This window comes from Didymella exigua (assembly GCF_010094145.1).
Source record: "Didymella exigua CBS 183.55 unplaced genomic scaffold M421scaffold_13, whole genome shotgun sequence".
In the NCBI taxonomy this organism is placed as follows: Eukaryota; Fungi; Ascomycota; class Dothideomycetes; order Pleosporales; family Didymellaceae; genus Didymella; species Didymella exigua.
The window spans coordinates 92,792-113,921 of NW_022984787.1; the positions used below are offsets into that span (position 1 = coordinate 92,792).

At 53.9% G+C, this 21,130-nt stretch overlaps 7 protein-coding genes across 7 annotated transcripts; 2 read left to right on the forward strand and 5 right to left on the reverse strand.

Annotated features, from left to right (window-relative positions):
• The first annotated feature begins 2,667 nt into the window (after nt 1-2,667).
• M421DRAFT_420392 (uncharacterized protein) lies at nt 2,668-3,858 on the forward strand. The gene has a single exon (XM_033592465.1). The coding sequence runs from the start codon at nt 2,729-2,731 to the stop codon at nt 3,710-3,712; it is 984 nt and encodes a 327-aa protein (XP_033448753.1). The 5' UTR covers nt 2,668-2,728; the 3' UTR covers nt 3,713-3,858.
• Nucleotides 3,859-5,224: 1,366 nt separating this feature from the next.
• M421DRAFT_420393 (FAD/NAD(P)-binding domain-containing protein) lies at nt 5,225-7,083 on the forward strand. The gene has a single exon (XM_033592466.1). It carries the CDS (start codon nt 5,518-5,520, stop codon nt 7,042-7,044), a length of 1,527 nt encoding a protein of 508 aa, XP_033448754.1. The 5' UTR covers nt 5,225-5,517; the 3' UTR covers nt 7,045-7,083.
• A 599-nt stretch (nt 7,084-7,682) lies between these two features.
• Nucleotides 7,683-8,465, reverse strand: M421DRAFT_62241 (ClpP/crotonase; the record flags this gene model as incomplete). Its single annotated transcript, XM_033595952.1, has 2 exons — nt 7,683-8,147; nt 8,199-8,465. 2 exons carry the CDS (start codon nt 8,463-8,465, stop codon nt 7,683-7,685), a joined length of 732 nt encoding a protein of 243 aa, XP_033448755.1.
• Nucleotides 8,466-8,748: 283 nt separating this feature from the next.
• On the reverse strand, nt 8,749-10,948 carry M421DRAFT_62407 (uncharacterized protein; the record flags this gene model as incomplete). The annotated part of the gene is made up of 3 exons (XM_033595964.1): nt 8,749-9,145; nt 9,194-9,671; nt 9,721-10,948. The coding sequence occupies 3 exons, from the start codon at nt 10,946-10,948 to the stop codon at nt 8,749-8,751; spliced, it is 2,103 nt and encodes a 700-aa protein (XP_033448756.1).
• Nucleotides 10,949-11,197: 249 nt separating this feature from the next.
• Nucleotides 11,198-13,270, reverse strand: M421DRAFT_62740 (uncharacterized protein; the record flags this gene model as incomplete). Its single annotated transcript, XM_033595995.1, has 1 exon — nt 11,198-13,270. One exon carries the CDS (start codon nt 13,268-13,270, stop codon nt 11,198-11,200), a length of 2,073 nt encoding a protein of 690 aa, XP_033448757.1.
• Nucleotides 13,271-13,418: 148 nt separating this feature from the next.
• Nucleotides 13,419-15,241, reverse strand: M421DRAFT_147977 (glycoside hydrolase family 71 protein). Its single transcript, XM_033587553.1, has 3 exons — nt 14,808-15,241; nt 14,662-14,762; nt 13,419-14,615 (listed from the first exon to the last, which is right to left on the reverse strand). Exons 1-3 carry the CDS (start codon nt 14,897-14,899, stop codon nt 13,525-13,527), a joined length of 1,284 nt encoding a protein of 427 aa, XP_033448758.1. The 5' UTR covers nt 14,900-15,241; the 3' UTR covers nt 13,419-13,524.
• Nucleotides 15,242-17,199: 1,958 nt separating this feature from the next.
• M421DRAFT_62481 (alpha/beta-hydrolase) lies at nt 17,200-17,980 on the reverse strand (the record flags this gene model as incomplete). Its single annotated transcript, XM_033595972.1, has 2 exons — nt 17,200-17,713; nt 17,763-17,980. The coding sequence occupies 2 exons, from the start codon at nt 17,978-17,980 to the stop codon at nt 17,200-17,202; spliced, it is 732 nt and encodes a 243-aa protein (XP_033448759.1).
• Nucleotides 17,981-21,130: the final 3,150 nt, after the last annotated feature.

The window sequence follows — 21,130 nt, forward strand, 5'->3', positions numbered from 1 at the left end:
GGAAAGTGAAGGTCGCTTCATTGTTCATCCAATACGCTAAGCTACTTATTCACCAGAAATGCTAGACTTTGTGACTGTGTCCTCGACTCCTTCGTACCCAAAGCTTTTGCAATCAACGACTCTGCTTGTGGTTCAGCCAGAAATAACCTTCAAAAATGATGCAAGCGGATACTACGAGCAAACATGATGGCTTCACACCAGTGTCCGGACATGATCCCGACCAAATGTGAATGCCTCATCTTTGATTGTTAGTATTTCCATAATATGCTGACTACGTCTAGACTGCTGAGAAACCAAACCAACTCTCCCTTCCTTCGTCTTCCGCCTAAGCTACGTAACATGATCTACGAATTTACCTTCTCCATCGCGACCGTACGCGCCATACGCGATCTTTCTGGATCTTTATCTCACTACATCGTCGTCAAGCCAGGATTGTCTAATCTTCTTGCCTTTTAACAAATGAACAGAGAAGCCGCTCGCTATGAATACAGCCATGCCACCCTCACCGTTCTCGATATCATGTACTTTCCGGAGTTGATCGACGTTATCCAGAAGTCTTGCTCAAGCGCTGTTCAGACCTTAAGCCTGACTATCGGCATGGTCGCAGATCTACGCATTCGGATAACAGATGATGGATACCGTCAGCTGGAAGCTGCCTGGCCCTCCCAAGAGACAATCAAGGAGGTACTCAGCGCTCTCAAGTGCGTTAATATCGCCATGGAGTTAACGAAACGCGAATACACACGCAACATGGAAAGCATCAAGATGGCTCTGCAAGACCATGAAGGCACAGTGATGGCGTTAAGAACCGTGTTCTGTAACCAAGGCTTCGAAGTGTATGGATAACCGGATGCTTGTATCAGCAGTGATTTGGCCAGTGAAACTTCAATTTCGAGAGCAAGGAGGGTTAATTTTCTGGCATCTGCACAAAGTTCCTGTAAAAAAATTCAGTAGCAGGTGATGTCTCATAGCAGCAAGCTCACAATCAAGTCAGACTCTACAGCCTGAAATGTACCCAGTTAAGGAGTCTTCACTATTAGCTTTGCGTCACCTATGTATGATGTATACATCTCATATGATTTTGGTATTTGCCTGCGATGATTTGTAGTCATTATAGGCACCAAGAGAATGCAAGCGTAGTTTGTAGCAGCAGTGACTTACTCAAGAATTTAGATTCTCGCAAGCATAGCTCCGCCGAACAGACAAGGCGATCTCCCACATAGTGCCACATAAGCGAGCTGCTCTGTCTTGGTCATGGAATGGCTGTGACAACGTGGACGTCTATAACGCCAGTATTGATAAGCTGCAATATGACCTGGCTTCACAGCAGACTCCAGCAACTAGGTCGGCGCTCCGAGGTCACCGATCAGCCAACGAGAAAAGAACCTCGACGTTGACACTGTCGAATGGCGCCACAGCCGTCATCTCTAGATCGCAGCAGGCGAAGATCGACGATGAGGATCGACTGGTACAGTTCTCTCACCCTTCTCTTTTCAGAACGCGTCTCTGGCTCTCGGTTGCAGTTGAACTACAGAATAACTCTAAGGCGCAAGGGATCTCGACACTGCATTTGAAGAAACGCTGCGAACACGGCGACGGATGACTTGTATTGATAAGAAAATCTTGAGAATGATTTTCGGCCTGAAAGCAGTCTCCAAAATTAGACACCTGACACCAACACCGTCGCGTAGCTTACATTTTGGGTTCACTCAGCTACTGCTGATACCGCATATGCCTTTGGGTTCAAGGGAGCTATTGCAGAAAAGCTTCGTGGAGGCCATTCCGGTCTGTTGATGATGGCTAACAATCTGGTGGGCTTCGCGTGTGGTATGGAGAAAGAACAAGCATTAGCCGCTTCAGGCAAGGGCAAATCTCCGACCCGCAACCGATCCTCGCTCATTCGCCTGCACCGCACCGTCACTCATCATCCAAATCCTAGCATTGAATGTCACCCATCCTTCATCTTCAGCCACTTGGTCTGGACCTGAATACGCTCCATCGCCTGTGTTCTGTTAGCCACGGCCTAGAGATGCATCAAATTACCTTGGCTGGTCGAAGCCAGCGTCTAAGCTCACAAAGACATCGCGAGTCACGACAACTCAACACATGATCGTACGCGACCGCTTTACGAGCGACCCTTCGATGTTTGCGATGTGATCTGAACGTATCGACACGCTTACGGCTGGTCCACGGCTCGAACAGCACTCCAAAGGCTTGTCTCATCTAGACTGTCGCAGACATCGCGGAGATCACTCCTATTAAAGACGACTGAGCCACAGAAACGCCCTTGGTGAGCATTGCCGACTCCCTCCTTGGCGTTTGGAACAAAATGAGCGGGAGTGTTTCAAAACCGCCAACGCGGGAACTAGAGTTTTGAGCCGCAACGGTGACGAATCAGCGCGCTTGTCACAACAGGAGCGGATCGCAACAATGACCCGCGTTCATGCTGCATCTCCACAATGGCAACGCTTTCGGCCAAGCTGTGGCTGCCTCTTGTTAGCGATATCAAGGAGGCTGATATGTCTGCTTGAACGAGCGATGTAAGAGTATCTTGAAACCGAGCTAGGAGAAACACGACCGAATAGGAAGAACACATTCTGCATGACAGCGCTTTCTGAAGAATAAGTAGTGCAGTGAACGCGCCTGACACCTCACTTTACGCCTTCCATTCTTTCCCACACTTTCGTTGTTTACTTTCAATACCCACACTCGTTTCAACAGACACAGGATGTCTCCTTCTAGCACTTTCATCGTGGGCGCCGGCCTACTGGCCCAGCTCGCCACTGCCTACACTGTGGTCAGCGTCGGCCAGCCTTTCATGTACAAGAATGTTGACCCTATCGTGTACCCTGGCTCGTACGACAAGTCCCACTTGCACACCTTCTTCGGCTCTGACGGTGTCACCGCCAACACAAACTCCTCTGCTGAGCTCGAGACCGGCTGCACCAGCGCCGAGAACCCCAACGACCTGTCTGTCTACTGGGTCCCCACCTTTCTGTACACCGCCGATGGCACGACCTACAAGCCCGTCCCCGTCTCGCGCTTCAGTGCGTACTACAACCTTGGTGAGACACCTGCCGAAGTCGCCATCCCCCAGAACCTGAAGATGCTCGCCGGCTCTGCCAGCGCAACAACAAAAAGCGCCAGTCCCGCCGATGCACAGGTGTCGTGGTTCTGCGAAGGCGACGCAGCCTCGGCCCTCGACAGCAACGGCTTCCCGTCCAAGACCTGCTCCACCCATCTGCAGACGCTGCTGTTATTCCCGCAGTGTGTCAACGAGGCCACGCTTGAGACAGCGTACAAGTCGGCGAGCTACGGCACGACGAACCGCTGCCCAACTGGCATGAAGCGGATGGCGCAGTTGCGTTTCTCCATCCGCTACGACCTGCGTAAGGCTCTGCCCAACGGCTGGTCCGGCACCTTCCCCGGCAAGCTCGCGTGCGGATCGGCGTGGTGCTCGCACGGCGACTTCATCAACGGCTGGCCTACGGACGCTGCTACCAACATGATTGCTGCGACGGCCGAGAAGTCGCACTTCGCTGCTGTTGAAGGCAAGCTCGGAAAGCACGGCGAGACGCCCACGTGCAAGCAGGCTGACGCGGAGCCGGACAAGGGAACCAGCGACTATGCCAAGAGTGTCAGTATGATGAGCAAGCGCGAGATCGCTGCTCTGGGATGGGTTAGCAGGACCAGGTTTGCCAAGTACTTGTAGACGGTAAAACGTCTCAAGCGATAGCATATTCATGTATATACTTGTCTGCGTCGTGCACACATCGAAATTTCGATGGCGACATGAACAATGGAGTAGCTAGCCTCGACGGCCACGTACCCAAACCAAATCCTTCTTCCTTGCGCATCATACATGGTGCACTCAGTCATGCGTTCCCCGAACAGGCTCAAACCTCACCTCAAGCGCCTTATTCTCGAAGCACCTTCTAACGGACTTTTGATACATCTTCTTGGTGAAACACTCATGCATGCTGTGCGGCGCGACGTCGATGCGCCAGAGCCTGTCAAACACCTCTAAACACCTCCCCGTCGGGCTGGTGCGAGCCGCAGTTCGCAATGTGCACGAGGTTCACAAGGCACTCGCGGGCGTCGAAGCGCAGCGTGCTGACCACGACCACTTTCACGTGCTGCTTGATACGCGCCCAGTGCTCTAGCGTCACGGGCAGGCGCCAGGTTAGGTGCGTCCAGGTGTCACGGTAAGGCAGGGCTTCGTTTCTGATTTGCGCGCAGGTCTGGAGCAGCGCTGTGTTGGAAGGAATGAAGTGGTATGTTGAGTGGCAAGGGGTGTAGGTTGCTGTGTCCAGGACGTGTTTGTAGATTATGATGCGGAGTTCGGCGGGGAGGCGGAGGAGCGTGTTGGCTTGTTGGTGGCTGGGGGTGTTAGTTGGGCGCTCTTGTCGTTGGTGTGGAAGGCTGGCGTGGCGCTGTTCGTTCAGCGTGTGGCTCTCTTTTCTTTGGAGAGCCTGCTACTGGCGTTCACAACGATTGGAGGCTCGTAGCACGTCACGAAAGCCACGAAGCCGTGTTTTCGATCGCGAGCTTTCCGGCAAAGGCTTTCCTAAGCCTGCGGCGTTGTCGATCGTAATTGCAAGTGTAAGTTACTCACTTTGTTGCATAGAGCAGTCTCCTCGCAGCTGGGGTTAAGCGGCGACATTTTCTCAACTGCGCGATGCTTGAGTGCAGAATTAGGATTAGATCACGGCACTGTAGTTGTGGTTACATGCTTTACGTTTCTTAGAAATCTTTTTCTGGTGGGAAACAAGAGCTCCAGTTGGCCCCAACCACGGTTCAGCGAGTCCCTGAACCGCAACTGAGTAGGGTGTGGACTACCGTACACTACAAAAGCGGTATGACTTGTTGCGTCGTCGAGACGGTGCTGCCTTGGTGACAGAAAGTGATGTATTCATACACCCTCAAGAGATGCCGTCGCCCTGGAGCTTGCGCAATCGCTCGGCGTCCGAGAGTCTCTCACAGGGAGGGAGCCTCGGTGACTCCATCCACATGTACCCAGACAGACAGGTACATGGCTCTTATATCCGAACGTATCTGCGGGCACACGTCCATGCGCGTGGTCTCGGTCAATTATGGTGTTGACGCCAGGCCGATTGCGGCCAACGCAGCGCCACCTTGCCTGTTTCAGCGCTTACCTCGGCACAAAGGGCAGACAAATGGAGCAATGACGAGAACAGCAAACATGTCGACTCGACGACGGGCACTCAACCGGCCAATTGCAGTCGGTCTCGGAGTCCTTGGCTGCGGACGAGACAGCTCCCGGCGGACGATGGCGAGAGTGTATCGAGGAGTGGGCGATATATGTAGCTGTGCGCCCCGGCGTCGGCCTTGATGCAATAGTATCCTTGATTGTCCCACTGCACGAGCTCATCTTCATACGTGGGTATCTGCCAACCCAGCCGAGCAACACCAAGATCAATCCCAATTGCGAACCGGTACCTGCGTTGCCTGCAGTCAGCATTGGCAAGACGGAAGGGGTCACACGCCACGCCCAGCATGAACGGACACGCCCACTCGGCCAAACGCACGGCAGGCTACGACGACAATGAGACGCGGCTCGACGTGCTCATCATCGGCGCGGGTATCAGCGGGGTCAATGCTGCCTACCGCGTGCAAACGGAGCTGCCCTCCTCGTCGTACGCCATCCTCGAAGGCCGCCACGAGCTCGGCGGCACGTGGTCGCAGTTCAGGTACCCCGGCGTGCGCTCCGACTCGGACCTGCACACGCTGGGGTACAAGTTCAACCCGTGGAAGGCGCGCAACCCGATCGCGACGGGCGACAGCATCCTCACGTACCTGCAGGACACGGTACAGAAGTTTGACCTCGAGAAGCGCATCCGATACCACTCGAAGGTCGCGAGTGCCAACTGGAGCTCCGAGCAGCAGCGGTGGCAGGTCGACGTCGACGTCGGCCGCGGGGACGAGAAGAAGCGCGTCGTGTACTGGGCGAAGTGGATGATTCTGGGCGCCGGCTTCTACAGCTACGACACGCCCATGCACGCGCGCATCCCGGGCTTGGTGGAGAACTTCGAGGGCCAGACGGTGCATCCACAGTTCTGGCCGGAAGACCTGGACTACCGGGGCAAGAAGGTCGTCATCATCGGCAGCGGTGCCACGGCCATCACCCTCATGCCTGCGTTGGTCGAGGGCGGCGTCGGCCACGTGACCCAGCTGCAGCGCAGCCCGAGCTACATTTTGTCGCTGTCGCAGCCGGGCAACGGCTCGACGCTGCCGTGGTGGCAGCGGGTGCTGCCACAGTGGGCAGTGCTGCGGTGGAAGCGCTTCCAATTCACCCTCGTGCCCATTCTGCTGTACTACTTCTGCATCTACTTCCCCAGCGCCGCGGCCAGCGTCATCCGTGGCGCCGCCAAGAAGCAGCTGCCCGCCGACTTTCCCATCGACCCGCACTTCAAGCCTGGCTACAACCCGTGGGAGCAGCGCCTGTGCGTGTGTCCTGATGGCGACTTCTTTAAGTGCCTGCACGACGAGCGCGCCAGCATCGTCACCGACACCATCAAGGAGGTCGTCAGCGACGGCATCGTGCTCAACAGCGGCGACAAGCTGGACGCCGACATCATCATCACCGCCACCGGCCTCAACCTGCGCTTCCTCGGCGGCATCGACCTCGCCGTCGACGGCAAGAAGGTCGACGTCCCCAGCGAGTACATGTGGCGCTTCGCCATGCTGTCCAACCTGCCGAACCTCGGGCACATCTTCGGCTACTGGAACGCCTCGTGGACGCTAGGGTCAGACAGTGCGTGTCGCCTATTCACGCGTGTGATCAAGCACATGAACGAGAACGGCTACACGTCTGCGATCCCCACCATCACCGACGCGGAGAAGGAGAACCCCCAGAGCCTCAGCCCGCTGAACAGTACCTACGTCAAGGCGAGCACGAGTCGCATGCCCAAGTGCGGCAACTCGGGCCCCTGGGCGCCGAGGGAGTACTACTTCAAGGACAAGTGGAAGCTGGAGCACTGCGATTTGAATGATGGGATGCGCTTTGAGAGGGTGAGCACGTGAGTGCTGGAGGTACACAGATAGCCCAGCACGAGAATCGCACTCCTATCTTCTGATTACAAAACGATTGCATTACTTACTCTTTCTCTGTTGATCTTTTGATATGATAGCAACAACTGCTGCTTGCCAATATAGTAGAGGTACTGCTTCTTGGCGGCCATTGTGAGTAGCTGCAACTAGATTCTGCATAGCCACTTCGCTGTGCATGGGCCTCATATTTACTATTTAGAGCATCGTTGCAATTGCGCCGTCTTCGCATTTCCATCTCGCCTTTTCAAAGGCAGCCTCGCCGGCTTGCTGCACACGCTGCAACTGGTCGCCTCAGGCTCAGATTGACTTGATGGATTACCCGTTCGAGTGGCTTACTGGCGTCTGGAGTGCGGCTGCGGTGGGTGCGACGCTCGTTGCTGTGGTGCCGCGCGTGGTTGGGAGGTGCCTGTGCGGTGCTGGGGGGTAGTCGGTATCAAGGGAGGGCGTGATGCAACGACACCCTACCGCTATCTGAAAACGCATAGCCTGTCGAGACGCAAAAAGGGAAACATGTCGACGACAGATGGGCTTGATGGAAAGAGAGCTGGGAGGTATTCGAACAGAGGGCATGTCTTGGCTAGCGACAAACACGAGCTCCTCTCCCCTGCACGCTAAATCTTCGCCTTCGCAGGCGCCGTCGTTCTCTGCCCATGCACATAACATATCCGCCTGATCTGCTCCGCGGCCGCGCCCCACAGCTCGTTCCGCAGCACACTGTACACACCCATCCTGGCCCTGCCCTGTATGTCGCGCGCCTTTGCGAGCGCAACGTCCAGCATCTCCGCTGGCGGGGCGATTGCGTCCACGATGCCGTCGCTTAGCGCCTCCGCGCCCGTCCACCGGTGCGCCTCCAGCAGCATCTTGCTTGCGATCTGCGGGCGCAGCTTCAGCCGCGGCAGCGCCCCGATCCCGGGGAAGTGCAGCCCCAGATTGACCGGCGGCATGCTGAAGAACCCCCGCTGCGCGTTCATGATGCGGTAGTCATGTGCGAGGGCGAGGGGGCAGGCGCCGCCGAACGTGTGCCCCGTCAGCAGCGCGATGGTGGGGAACGGATAGTCGAGCAGGGTCGCGAGCAGCTGCGCTTGTTATCAGTCGTGCTTCCCAACGCTCTGTCGGACACTTCGCACCGGGAAGAAGCCGTCGCTGTTGGCGTGCGGGTTTGTCTCGCTCTCGTCAAGATCTAGCCCCGTGCACCAGTACTTTGCGTCGTTTCCGCGCGTGATGACGCACCCGTCCGCGTCTGGACCGAGTTCTCGCTCAATGTCGCGCAGCGCGCGGATCATCTCCTGCGCGAGCGCGACGTTCAGACGGTTCTCTGGCGCTTTCTGCATGGTGATGACGAAGACGCGGTCGTGGCGGTCCACGCGCATGTTCGTGTACGGGCCCAGCGCCATTATTGCGGTTGTGGGTGTTGATCGATGGTCGTCGTGATTGCAGTGCTACCCGCGTTCAGCATCATGAATCGTCAGCGCCACTGCACAGCTTTGGCATGCTGTCGACGTGGGGCTGACTGCGATCCTCCGAGGTGGGCCTCGGCACGCGAAATGCGGAGATGTGGGGTAGCTGCATCCCAAGCGGCGACTTTCGGTAACTTAGTAACTCGTTGTTGATTGACTCGTTCGAGTAATATGTTGTCGACTCGTGAGACTGTGCTCAGGAGGCATTCATTGCAAGACTTCACCAGCCCAGGCCGCCCTGGTCCCAGTCGGTCATCAGCCAATTGCCCATGGCGTACGGACCAAACCATTCCTGTGGCTGCAACAGGCTTGGCTCCAGAGATGTCTCTGTCGTGAGCTGCTTGTTCAGCAAATGTTGTGCAGCGGTGACATCGGCGGCGACATTGAGGTCGAGGTGGTGATTGTTGGGCGTGCGCAAGCCCTGCAAGATGCCAGCCATTTCGAGCTCTCGCGGCGCGAAGTTTGCAGCCTGGGGCAGACGTGGGCGAACGTAATGCCACATGCTGCACAGGTCGTGGCCGAAGTCTGAGAAGAACTGGGCTGTGGTGGCGGGGAGGCTGATGTCTGGAAAACGGCCGAGGTGTGGGCGCTGTGTTGCTTTTTCGCGGAGATCCATGCTGAGGCCCAGTTAGTGACTGCTATCGTCTCGGATGATCGACACCTACAGATGCTTCATGCTGCCGATTGCGGTAGGCCATCTTCTACTCAATTCCTCCAATGCCCGCGCCATGATGTTGAGATTTTGTTCGCCCAGACCGACGCATTCAGAATACCTAAAGCACGACAGCTGTGCCATGCCGGCAGTAAGGCAGTAGAAGGTGAAGATGGGCCCGAGGTAGCGAATCTCATCGCGAGCCATGAAGTCTTCGAAGATACCCGCGATGTACGACGATGCTAGGAGCGAGGCTGTCGATGGCGCCAGCTTGGATTCAAGCGGCCGGTTGAGGATGACTAGTACTGTGAAATACTGCGCATGAACCTGGCGGGCTTCGAAGCTATACGGCTTCAGGGGCCGTCCTTCCGTTGTTCTGCACAGCTGCAGGTGGTCTGGCAGTGTCTTGAGCCATCTGAAGAGTCTGTCCTCGAGCGACTTCTTCTGCTCCTGTAGCCCTTGCTTGCGTAAATAGCTCTGCGTGAGGTCACCTCGATCACTGTCAGCATCGAGCACCTTCGAATTGGTGAGTCGTCATACCTAGAATACACGAGATGCCCACATATGCCGCAAACAGATCTGCGGATGCTGCTACACCATCGAAGTCTAGTGCAGAGATCGGCGACACATCAGCGAGCTTCAGATCAATTGCACGAGGCCGTCCGTGTCCTGCGTTGATCAGGCAGTCGCGAGTCACTAGTGACCACCATATCCGTTTGCGCAGACCAGCATCTGGCTTCCCGTTCGGCTCTCGGTGCAGTCCGACCTGATACGCAAGCCCGACGCAGACGCGCACCCAGAAACTGCTGGTATCCAGAGACACCCGCTCAGGCCCCTCGGGGTTCCACCACTGGAGCAAACACGCCGACGCGATGTTGATGATGGGGTCGTCCTCGGCGCCCATCCAGAACAACAACCTTGCCTTTTTGTAGAAGTCTTCCGAGGGATAGTTAGGGACTGGAGCGCTGACTCTGCTACCAGCCAGGAAGATTGCGTGTTGAAGTAAGAGGGACGTCGTGCCTGGACTGCGTTCGTCGATCCAGCTGCGCTCGACGACTGGGGTCCATGGGTAGCACCGCGTCCAGAAGGCATCCAACAAGCTTTCACGCACAGATCTAGGCGGCAATTCGGTCACTTGCTGGATCCGCAAGATCTCGATATCTGTGGTGGACAGCCGGTGGGGCACCTTGCTTGGCAGCTCGGAGTCATCGTCGACAGGAAGGTCGCCACGAAGGTATTCCAGGCGTCCGAGATAACTGACGCTATTCCTAGGCCGATTGCTGGACCCGGGCATGCTCGATGCAATGCCTCCGTAGGGTGAGGTGAGCGATTGATCAAGCCGACGTTCCAAAGGTGGAGGCTCCTGCAGACTGGCGGTGCTGGACAATCTGCTGCCAAGATCGACCTCGGACTTCAGGTCCTGCTCTTGTGACACCGCTGCGTTACATGGAAGAAAGGAGGATTGGTTTCCTTCGCTCAGACCTCTACTTGCTGTTTGATTGACGAAATCTTCCCGCGCGCTTTCGGAAACTAGAGACTCGCCGTCTTGCGTCTTCGTTCTGCTGAGGCTTGCAGGTGGAGATGGACTGAAGGTGAACCTCTTCCTCTTCCTTTCTCGAGGCATGCATTGGTAGTCGTCTCGAGTACAATGCGTGCATCGGCCTCCTGGGACTTCATCGATGTCGCAGCGAACTTTCTTCTTGTGGCAGATCACGCACGCTTTGATCGTTCGGCGTGCTCGCTGTGGCTGCTTGTTTGGCGGGGCCATCTGCGCACCAGTGCAACTGGTCGAGGTGACATCGATGTCATGTGCAATGAATGTGGAACGTAGATACCGCGGTTGATGCCGGGAGTCAAGCTTGCGGTTCGGCAACGCACGTTCTGGACTGACCAGGTTGCGGGGCGCTTTTGGCCGGGGTTCCCCAGCCACTTCACCTTTCACGGGAAGGCGAGCAATGTCCGCACCACTCACGATGCACCACGGATCAGCAAAGTTGAAGAGAATCTTTATGACATCTCAACCACCGACAACGACCCTCCTTATTTCCACTACGGCGTCCTCCCTTCCCTTGCTCTCGTTAGCCTCCTTCCTCAGATCCGAGTCACCCAGCAACAAGGTCTTTCCCACGAGCCTCCACCTCTCTGTGCCATCCTCAGATTCTCCCGGGCATAGGAGCCATATCCTGATAGGCATACAGCCCTCGTCTAGCAGGTCAGTTGGAACGGCAGCTCGCAGCTCCTCGACCGAACCGGATTTGAAGTTCTCATTGAACATTGCGCTCGAACTGAAGGCTACTTCCCCATCAATTGAGCATTGGATACAGTTAGTTTCGGTGCCAATGTAATACACTGATCGTGGGTCGGTCAGCCAGGTGAGAAAGAGTTGCGCATCCTTGACTGCAAAACTGGGAGGAGACAAAACACCCAGTAATGTCGAGACTGGCAGGAGCTGTGCGATGAGCCTTTGCGCGGCTGGGAGTAGCACTGGATTTGACGACAAGTCTTTGTATAGGCCTTGATTATAGTTCGGTCCTACGACATCCCTCTCGAGCTGCGCCCAGAGTCGAGCGGTGAAGGAGTAACCGTTTTTGATGCAGCCGGCCAGGAAGTTGCGTCTCAGCTCATCGAGTATCTCATATGGGTGGCTCACTGTTTCAAAAGACGCTTGCAATGGTCTGTGTGTTGCAGAGCGTGTGGTAGGAATCGTTTCAGGGAAGATTCTGTAGGTGATGCTGATGTCTGTGTCTGCCGCTTTGGTCCATCGGGCGGGAGCCGGAAGAAAGACCATGTCTAGTTCGATGTATTGCATGGAAATGCGATGGATGCCGCTCATACTTCTGGGTCTGAATCGAGAGACAAACAGCTCGTGTTGCAGGTCGTCTGTAAGGCGCCGCTGCAACCATGATGTAGTCTCGAGCAGCCTTGCAGGTATTCTGTTGTCGAACAGAGTAAGCGGGTACGTCTCTCCTGCTGCAAGGGCGAGCAGGGTGCTGATGTATAGCACTTCATCGGTGCTCCCTAACGCTGGTCCTTGATAAGCGAAGCCAATTCCACACATGTTGATCATGATGCTGATCTTGTCCGCCAAGAGCAAGCACCCTTTCCTGCTGGCGTGATTGTGTCTCGCTATGAGACTGCTTCTCCAACCAGGTTCGCGGTCTTTGTAATTGTCAACGGGCATAAAGATCTCCATGCCCGGGCAGTCCGTCGCTAAGTTGGGAGCCATGCCCGCGACATGAAATAGCGTCCACCATTTAACCCTTACTATCGACCCCAGTGGCCCATTCATAATGAAGGTGGCGTTATGAATCTCGTTGCACTGTCTTTTGTCGCTCCATGGTTCATTGACACTGAACTCGTGTAAGCACCAAGCTCGTTGCCACCATCGAGCAGCAACGATCTTGGCGAGCAATCCATTAAGCGGCGCTTGATCCTCGACTGGAGGTGTCCACGCTCGATTATACTTGGTCACCTTGCAAAGATCGTACTTTTCAAACAGCTTGACCTCTGTCTCGTCCAGGTACACGTCCTCAAGGAGAACCAAAAGGCGCAGACAAGATCGATAGATGACATCCATGGCTGCGACTGACTTCTGTTTGTCGATCGGCGATTCCTGGTTGATGCATAGCTGATCCATCCAAATGCCAACTCGAGCATGATTTTTCTCGCCGATGATGGCGTCCACAAATGGCTTGCTTATAGGCCAATCGCCATGTCTCTCGTAGCCATCGGGAAAGAAGTCTTTCGAGTGCCAACAGTATGATACTACCATGTACTGGCGGACGTACAATCCGGTCTCGTCGAAAGAGCTCAAATCAGCGTTGGGAAAGACGAGACGGAACGGCGTGTTGAGAACAGTAGAAGAAGAACGTGAAGCAAACATCAATCTCGTAGTCGGATCCCATCTGGCAAGATTCTGAAATATCTTGGAGGCTTCTTGCTGACTTTGACTGAGCCTTGAGAGCCCATACTCGAAGATCTCAGCTTTGTTCTCTTCACTCAGCGTCAATCTAAACAGGGCATCGCCGAGTGGCTCATAATTGGCATCGCGAAAAGGGACATCGATCTCGTACTCGAGTTCTGTTGGCATGATAATTTTGTGTATGTGATGAGAGCGAGGTCGTCTACTCATACCCTTCGGTCAGGCCACCTCGATATCATGGCGGGTGGATCCCCGGCCGCAGATCAAGGAACACTCTCGTGCGACTTCGCTTAGGTGGACGGACCGAATCTGTGTTAGCATCTGCGTACCATACCGTCCACAACACCTGAATCTAGCTAGGCAGACCAACAACCTGGAAGTTGTAGTTGCAAAATGAAGCCGAGTTCGTGACCTGCATTGTGTTAGCATTGGCAAGAAAAATAACGACATCTTACCTCGAGCTTTCCGTAGCCTCCACCAATCATGGTGCTTCCGTCCCAAACCTCAAGCTGTACTTTTCCAGGTGTCAAGCCAGTAAATTTGACCTTATTGTAGCCCTCAACCAGAGTCTGCTTGCCGAGCTCCTTTGTGCCAACGTTGACTACAGCGACGAGGTTCGTCTTGCCCTTTGCCACAAGGACAATCCCACTGACGGCGTCCTCGGCAGCCTTCTGAATGTCAGCGGACTTGCCGAGGGGGTCAGAGCCACAGTTGGCGCCCAAAGTAAGCGTGTGATGCCAGAACGCACCCTGGATGGGCTTGCCGTTTGTGGGCACCATGTTCGCGGTTGTCTTGTCTCCGCGCTTCCACGCTTGAATGAACGCTGGAAGTATCTGCCAGTAGCCTTTGTGGTCACGATCTTTCACCTGAGCTTGGATAGCGGTGGAAGTTGTCATCGGCTCGTCCCAGAGATTCCCCATATAGTGGCTTTCGCCAGCATCGTTCCAGGTCTGGAACTGGAGCATGTCCGGCTGCAAGTCCAATGCTTGACCGAATCGGTATTCAAGGTTGTCCTCTCCACGACGGTACCAGTTGTTGCCGCTGTCGAGGTGCTTGAACTGGATAGGCGAGATGCCCATCATGAAGAGCTTCGACGCAGCCTTAGCTTTGGACTGGAAGATCTTGTCGTCGTTCGTAGACACCACAACTTTTCCAGCGCTAGTCTGGGGCCAAGAGTTCCAGTTGAAGACCCCATCGATGTTTTGGTGCGCGGTAAACGTGGTACTAGGGTCGATCTGGTAGTACCCAGGGATGACAAGTACATCGCCTACAGTCTTCTTGAACGCTGACCACGTATACACGTCCTCGCCTCCGAAGGTGGAAACGACTGGCTTGTTGTTGAATTTGAAATAGGACTTCCTCGTGATGTAGCTTTTGAGGTAGTCTGCGTACTGACCCGGGTCTGTGAGGTGCTTGGCTGCATGATCGAAAGAGAAGAAGAGGCCGAAGCCCAGTTCGTCGGCATTGTTGAAGAGACGATCCACAGTGTTGTTCGACCAGTATGCGAACTGGTCTGCGAGGCGTCAGCAACGTTCATGGAGGGACAGGAGGAGGCTTACCAAAGTTCATGGCGAACGCATCGAATCCAAGCGCCTTCGCATCGATGATGTCCTGACGAGTATGCGCGTTTGTGATCTCGCCAATCATATAATGCGCGAACCTGTGGAAATAAGGATTGATTCGCAATAGCCCAGATTCCACTTACACTGGCTTGTTAGCAGTTGCGCGCTGCTCGACGGCTCGGGCTGAGCTGACATCAGCTAGGAGCCCGGCAACGAGTGTAGCGGTAAGACGCATCTTGTAACGTGCTAAAACCGAGCAATACTTTGTAACTGTGTGTGGACTTTGGGATGTACATTATGGTGGTCTTTATAGTGGTTATCGTCGGGCGGCATGCCTCCGAACATGTTGGTCCTCGAAACGCTCGATCGCTGTTAGGCGTGAAGCAGCACAAGACTGCACTGTTATAGTTTCCGGTCAGTCCGGCTCGCAGATGCGCGCAGGCATGTGACAACATCGCTTTCGAGCGCACACTGCAGGAACCCGCCTTGAGGTTCGGCGCCACGCGGGTCGGGCAGACCAGCGGTGGGGCAATTCAACCGTCATAGCCGTCTCTGGCAGGTGTAGGGTCTAGCCCTGGTAGCCTCTGGTTCGTTGCATGCAATACGACAGTGTGGAGGACTGTGAGGCGATGTGGATAGGCAAAGGCGGGTTACGTACCGAGATAGGAAAGGCGTCTCGTTGCGGGCCAATGGTGTCAATTTCTACTTGCTACTGAGCTTCTCTGTATGAATATCGTATTGTAGCGCAAATGCTCTCGTGCGAAAAACGTGTTCCAGCTCGATCAGTCGTGCCACTCCAGGAGGCCTTCGGAGACACAAGGCTCCTGGAAGTGGCCGTCCCCGATGTGAAGGGTGACCTCAAAGTTGAAGTCGTCTGCCAATTCGTCTCCGCAAGCCGCCTTGCTGATGTTCCGATAGGCCTCACACGAGACACCTGGCATGGCTGTATCCTCCCACTGGATCATATGCCTCTGCAGCCCGCCGGGGTACTTTTGCCTCGGGATGCGAATACCGGCCGTGCTTGTGACCCAGGAGATCTCATGCATGAGCTCTACCTAATTGGTATCCGCGAATTTGAGCTCTCCGGATGCGGTCGATTTGTACCCCCAAACGTCTAGTAATCTGCCTTTCCATGGCCCTTCTGTCACGTAGCCGCATGTTGTCTCAGGGTGCATGACGACAAATGGAACCGTGTACATGCAAAGTCTTATGATGTCTAGCCGGTTCGAGCGTTCTCCATCAAAGTCGAGCTCCGCTGGCTCTGAAGCTATGTTGAGAAGATGCAACGTGGTAATGTTCGGAAATCGACCCTCCTCATAAGCTCGCAGCAATCCTCGGGCAACAACATTCTGCATTCGCAGCCAGTGTAACCTTCAGATGTCGTGACTTCTCGATAATGAACTGGAGTCCTTGATAGCAAATTCCGCAGACGAGAATTCGGCATCAGCAGGTCGCTCACTTGTGACCACAATATTGCAGCTGTCGAGGCTCAAGCATTGCAACTCAGATTGCACTTGTCCTGCCAGGATTTGATTGAGCAAGAAAGACCATATGTTGCCTACCTCAAGTCGCAAGTGTGCAAGGCGCGAGATTAGTCTTGCCAAAGCGTGAGACAAAAGCTCGTCCTTTGGGCTGTCGGGACCGTCGAAACCATGTGTTGTGAATTCGACTCGAACGCATTATGCTCCAAGCGCATCGATTTGTTCAGCTGCTACACTGATCGGGAAGAAGTATTCAGATCGGGGAAGGGCCACAGCTCTGGGGCCAGTGGCGGTGCGAGTTCAGGTGCCAGCCTGAATGAAAATGTCATCAGTTCGCTCTTTCTGTTGTAGACACGTGTGGCAAGGTATCTTGCGACAGCAAACAGGTGAGTTAAGCCTGGATTCGAGGGATCCGACGTCAGAGAAAACGAAGCTGGTAGTGGCTGGACGCAGCTTGACAGGTGTGAGTCCGAGTCAGTGCTTGCAGAAGAGTCAGTATCAAGAGGTCCCAGAGGGCACCCGAGGTGCGCAAAAAATCCCTGTACCAAATTACCCACCCATTATAGGAAACAAGAGGATCGACAGGCTGTGGACGAGGCGCAATATCTGCTCGCGGAAGTGGCCGAGGATTGTGGAAACCGAACCATATTGCCATTGTTGATCGCAACATACGTCCGCGAAAGCGGCGCCCCTAGCTCGTTCCAGGCCTTACACGCGTAGAGTGCATTGCTGTATTCGTTCCGGGAGCTAGTGTCGTATAGCGCTTCGAAGATTGCAAGTGTGAGTTCGTTGGGCAGATCGTGTAAATCAATGTTCAGGGCGCAGCGCTTACAGGTGACAAACCCTATTTCGTTGAAAAGTAAGTAAACATCGGTATCCGGGAGTCAGTCGCTGAACGACTGAGGTAACGCTGTGAGACGCGTTGTTTGCGCGCTAATTTACATAGCGTGGTCTCCCACGTTGATAAGGAAGACGCTTCGCATGTCGATATACATCATCCGAAAACGATATCATCAGATCATGAATTAGATGCTAGACATTATGTACTAACGTTCTAGTGCAGGTACTCTTGGAAGAATCCAACGGCGTCCCTCTTCGCCTTCTCGAGCGCAGCCTTCTGTGTAGCATCGTTGCGGTCACCGCGCGCAGCAAAGCCGTGCTGCACAACAGGGAAGTGGACGTACTCCCAAGGAATGTTGAGCTGAGGCAGCTTCTCAAGCGCGTACTTTTTGAGCTCTGCGGTAAATGCAAGGTCGTTCTCAGGCGCAAGGATCTGGACAGGAACCTTAGTGGCATCGATCTCGGCCTTGTCCACGAGCGAGGGATGGGCCATTGAGATGGCGTCAATAAGCTGGGGGTCAGCACCGAGCTTAAAACATGCCCATCCGCCGTAGCAGTAGCCAATCGCAACAACCTTCTTGTACTGCTTCTTCAGCGTCTGAGCGTACTCCTTAATCTGCGGCCAGCGATTCTCCTTGCTGTGGCGGCCGAGGAAGGCCATGAGGTCAAACTTTTTGGCTTTCTCTGGGTCGGACATCGCGTCAGGATCGACGACCTCGCCATCAAAGCTACGAATTGTCAGCCAGCAGTCCCTTACATTATACTTGAGGGACTCACAGATCAGGGACGTAGACAGTCGCCTGGGACTCCTTTGCGAAGTGGTCCGCGATCAGGCGGATATTGGGGAGGGTCCAGCCAAAGACGTCGGTGAGGATGAGAATCGCGGCATCCTTAGAGTCGCCAGCGACGTAGGCCTTGGAGTTGTTGAGGGTGGTCTCCTTGCCAGAGGCCTGGCCGTCCCACTTGAAGCCGGTTTTGCAGTTCTCGCAAGACATCTTGAGCGCTTGAGCGTTGATTCTCTATATGAGGATACCTGGATATGAGGATACCTGGATATGAGAATACTAAGGGGGTGCAATTGAGTACGGCAGCCGAGGGATTACAAGATTTGACAGCTCAGGGCATGTAGCCGTTTTGCTTCTACAGCTCTTGGTGGGGTAGCTCTAGGGCGGTAGGTTGTCCTTCCGACTTTTGAAGCTATTCCATCATGCACAACCAATAGTAGAGCTCGACCGGAATGCTTGCGGACGTTATTTGACATTGTGGGGAACGCTGACGACAAGATCATAGGGCCTAAGGGTGGCGTGGGATTTGGCCGATTTTCCGCCGATTTTTTCTCTTCGTGATGCGGCAAACAAGGCGGATAAGGCACCAAAAGATCATCCGCTGCGCCGTATGAAGGTAGATAATTAACGAAATTTTGGAGGAGTCGGGCAGTCTTGCTAGTCCGTCCATGCATTTTGTCGATGCTTGTCAAAGGTTGTCGTAGAGAAATAGACCTACATAAGCAGCCTAGCTAGGGGAAGCCATTGGGCCTTCTACACGCAATCACTCAACACCACAACGTTGTACTGTGGCTAACAGTATGTATTCTTAATCACTAACATCTACTACATCTTTTTCACACGTTCGCAAGTTGTGCCCTGTGTTACTGCAGTGCTTGCAGTGCCTTTTACCCTGCTTGCCTGCACCTGTTTAGGCCCTACTCTTACGCGTTTCCCCCTCTACCTGCACCCTAACGTCACATTAGGCTATTAAATCCTCTGCCTGTTCCTTTAATAGGTCTCTACCCTTCTAAATCTACTTTCTTTTGCGTAATTTGCGCTCAGAAGCAGCCTTGTTTGACGCTTCAAGCTGCAGCACTCAGGCTGCCAATAACGTCTACCCATGCAGTAGCATTGCAGTGCCTCTCTGCAGCTGATCAACGATCTCCACTATTAGAGTTAACGTAGATTATCACCGAGCCAGCCATATCACCAAACCAGCCACTTTCTCTTAGCACAACCACCTTTTACCCTAACACAACATGCCTTAATAACAACAACTTTAGAATACTACTAGAGAAGGCAGAGTTATCCTTACTATCTAGGCCTTCTATACTAGCTAATTTTGCAGTATCTGCAGCACTGCTAGAGTGTTAAATATACCTTATTAGTAGGTGTCGCAGCAAGGATCGAGGTGAGGGTGCATATCACGTGATCCGCATCTGGACATTGGACCGATCAGACACTAGAGATTAACCACGTCATGGTGAGTGGAATCGGGTACAGCTTGGAGCCGTGATTAGGGCTCCAATTAGGGTATAGCTGGACGAGTATTGGTGTATATATTCTGCTCATTCAGCACCGTAGATAGAAAAGGAACTTGATCACTTTCTTCACACTTGATCAACGATCAAAGACCACTCAGCTTCCACAGTAGGTCTCTAATTGCCTTTGCAATAACGTACTCCACAAGCATGCCGGTCACCCAAGTGTACCGGTCACTTTTGCCAAGACCACACCAAACTTCACTCTACTAACAATGCCTCAACGCAGCAACATGAAAAAGCTCTCTAATGAAGCAGACATACAGCTTGCTCTCTAGGCTATCCAACAAGACGCGACGCTCTCTTAGCAACGCGCTGCAGCAATCTACAACGTCTCTCAAAGCACGCTTAGTAACTAACTTGCTAGAGCCACCCTATGCTGCGACTACACACCTAATACTATAAATCTTACAAAGAACAAAGAGGAGGTAATTGTCCAGCACGTGTTGAGGCTAGACGAGCAAGGATACTCGCCCTAGCTTGCTGATGTAGAGGATATGGCCAATTCTCTGCTTGCTGAGCACCACTAGCCCTATGTAGTAGCCTCTCTTTCGCGCCTGACATACGTGATCATGAACGTCTTGCCCAGTGATGGGAGAATGTAGGTTTGTGCATTGTTCCACTCCCTGCGCTTCCTAATCCACTCTTCGTGCTGAAACCAGTGCATGACCTAAGTCAGGGGATAGCCTGAATCGAAGCAATAAAGTTCGAATCCGATCCGTTGACCAGGAACAGTACATTATCGCGGAATTGGTTTGGTTTAAGGAGCGGTGCTTTGAGGTCTGGCCATACGGTCGTGAAAAGGGTCTCGTTTGCTGCGCGCATTGCTTTCTGTTGTCACCTAACGTCCTCCGGCGAGTGGACTCTCTCTAGCTTGGAAGATATCAGAAATCTGAATCCTCCGTTAAACATAGACTCTGCGTGAAGAGGATCGACGACGCGACCAATGACATGAGTGTCCCACAAAAATTCGAGTCCGGAGCGTGTCTTGACAGGCCTCACTGTTGTCAGAACACCGTCTCCACCAGTGACAGTAGCTGAGGCCTCAGGAGCTTGGACAGCTGAGACTCTACGTACAACTGCTCAGCTTCAGCAGCAGGCTTAACTTGTACGTGACCTGCTTCGTCGCCAGTCTCAGAGCCCTACCGGCCTGGCTATCAGCCAGCTTGTGAAGGGCTGTCAATTTGCTATGCAATCAGCAACAATCCTAGCTGAGGAGAATACACGGCTACGTGCCTCAAGTCAACGCCAGCAGCGTAAGCGTCAACAGCGTAGACAGTATACAGCACGTGAGGGAGCTCTACAGGCCAGCCAAGGCCAGTTGCTGACTGCACAGGCTGATACAGTGGTTGCAGAGGAGATACAGGCTGAGGCTGCCCAGACGCGTCAGCGAGCACCACCAACGTGTAGCAAATGCCATGAACAAGGCCACAATAGACGTCAGTGTAAAGCTATCTTATCTAGTTTGATTCAAAACCTTGTTAAATTTGACACTGCGGTTGTGGAGTAATTGCATGAGGAGCTGCACGCGTTTTGGTGGGGTGCGCAGGATACTGATGTGCGCAGCTTACTGATAGGTTAGTGGCAAGATCTCGTCAGTCAGCGAGAGTGCAGGCTAGTCGTTGCTTCCAACACCGTAATCATGAGTCTTGATATGCGGTTTTTGCTCAGCGAATATGTCAGTGAGGAACTGTTCAACTTTGACCATTGCTTTCTGGAGGCGTGTCGTGATGGGGCCTCACATTTTTACACTTAATAATGTGATTGTTGTCATTGAAAAGTCACATTGTTCACGACAGGTGATCAGAGTGGATCACAGACGCAGTAAAGATTACCA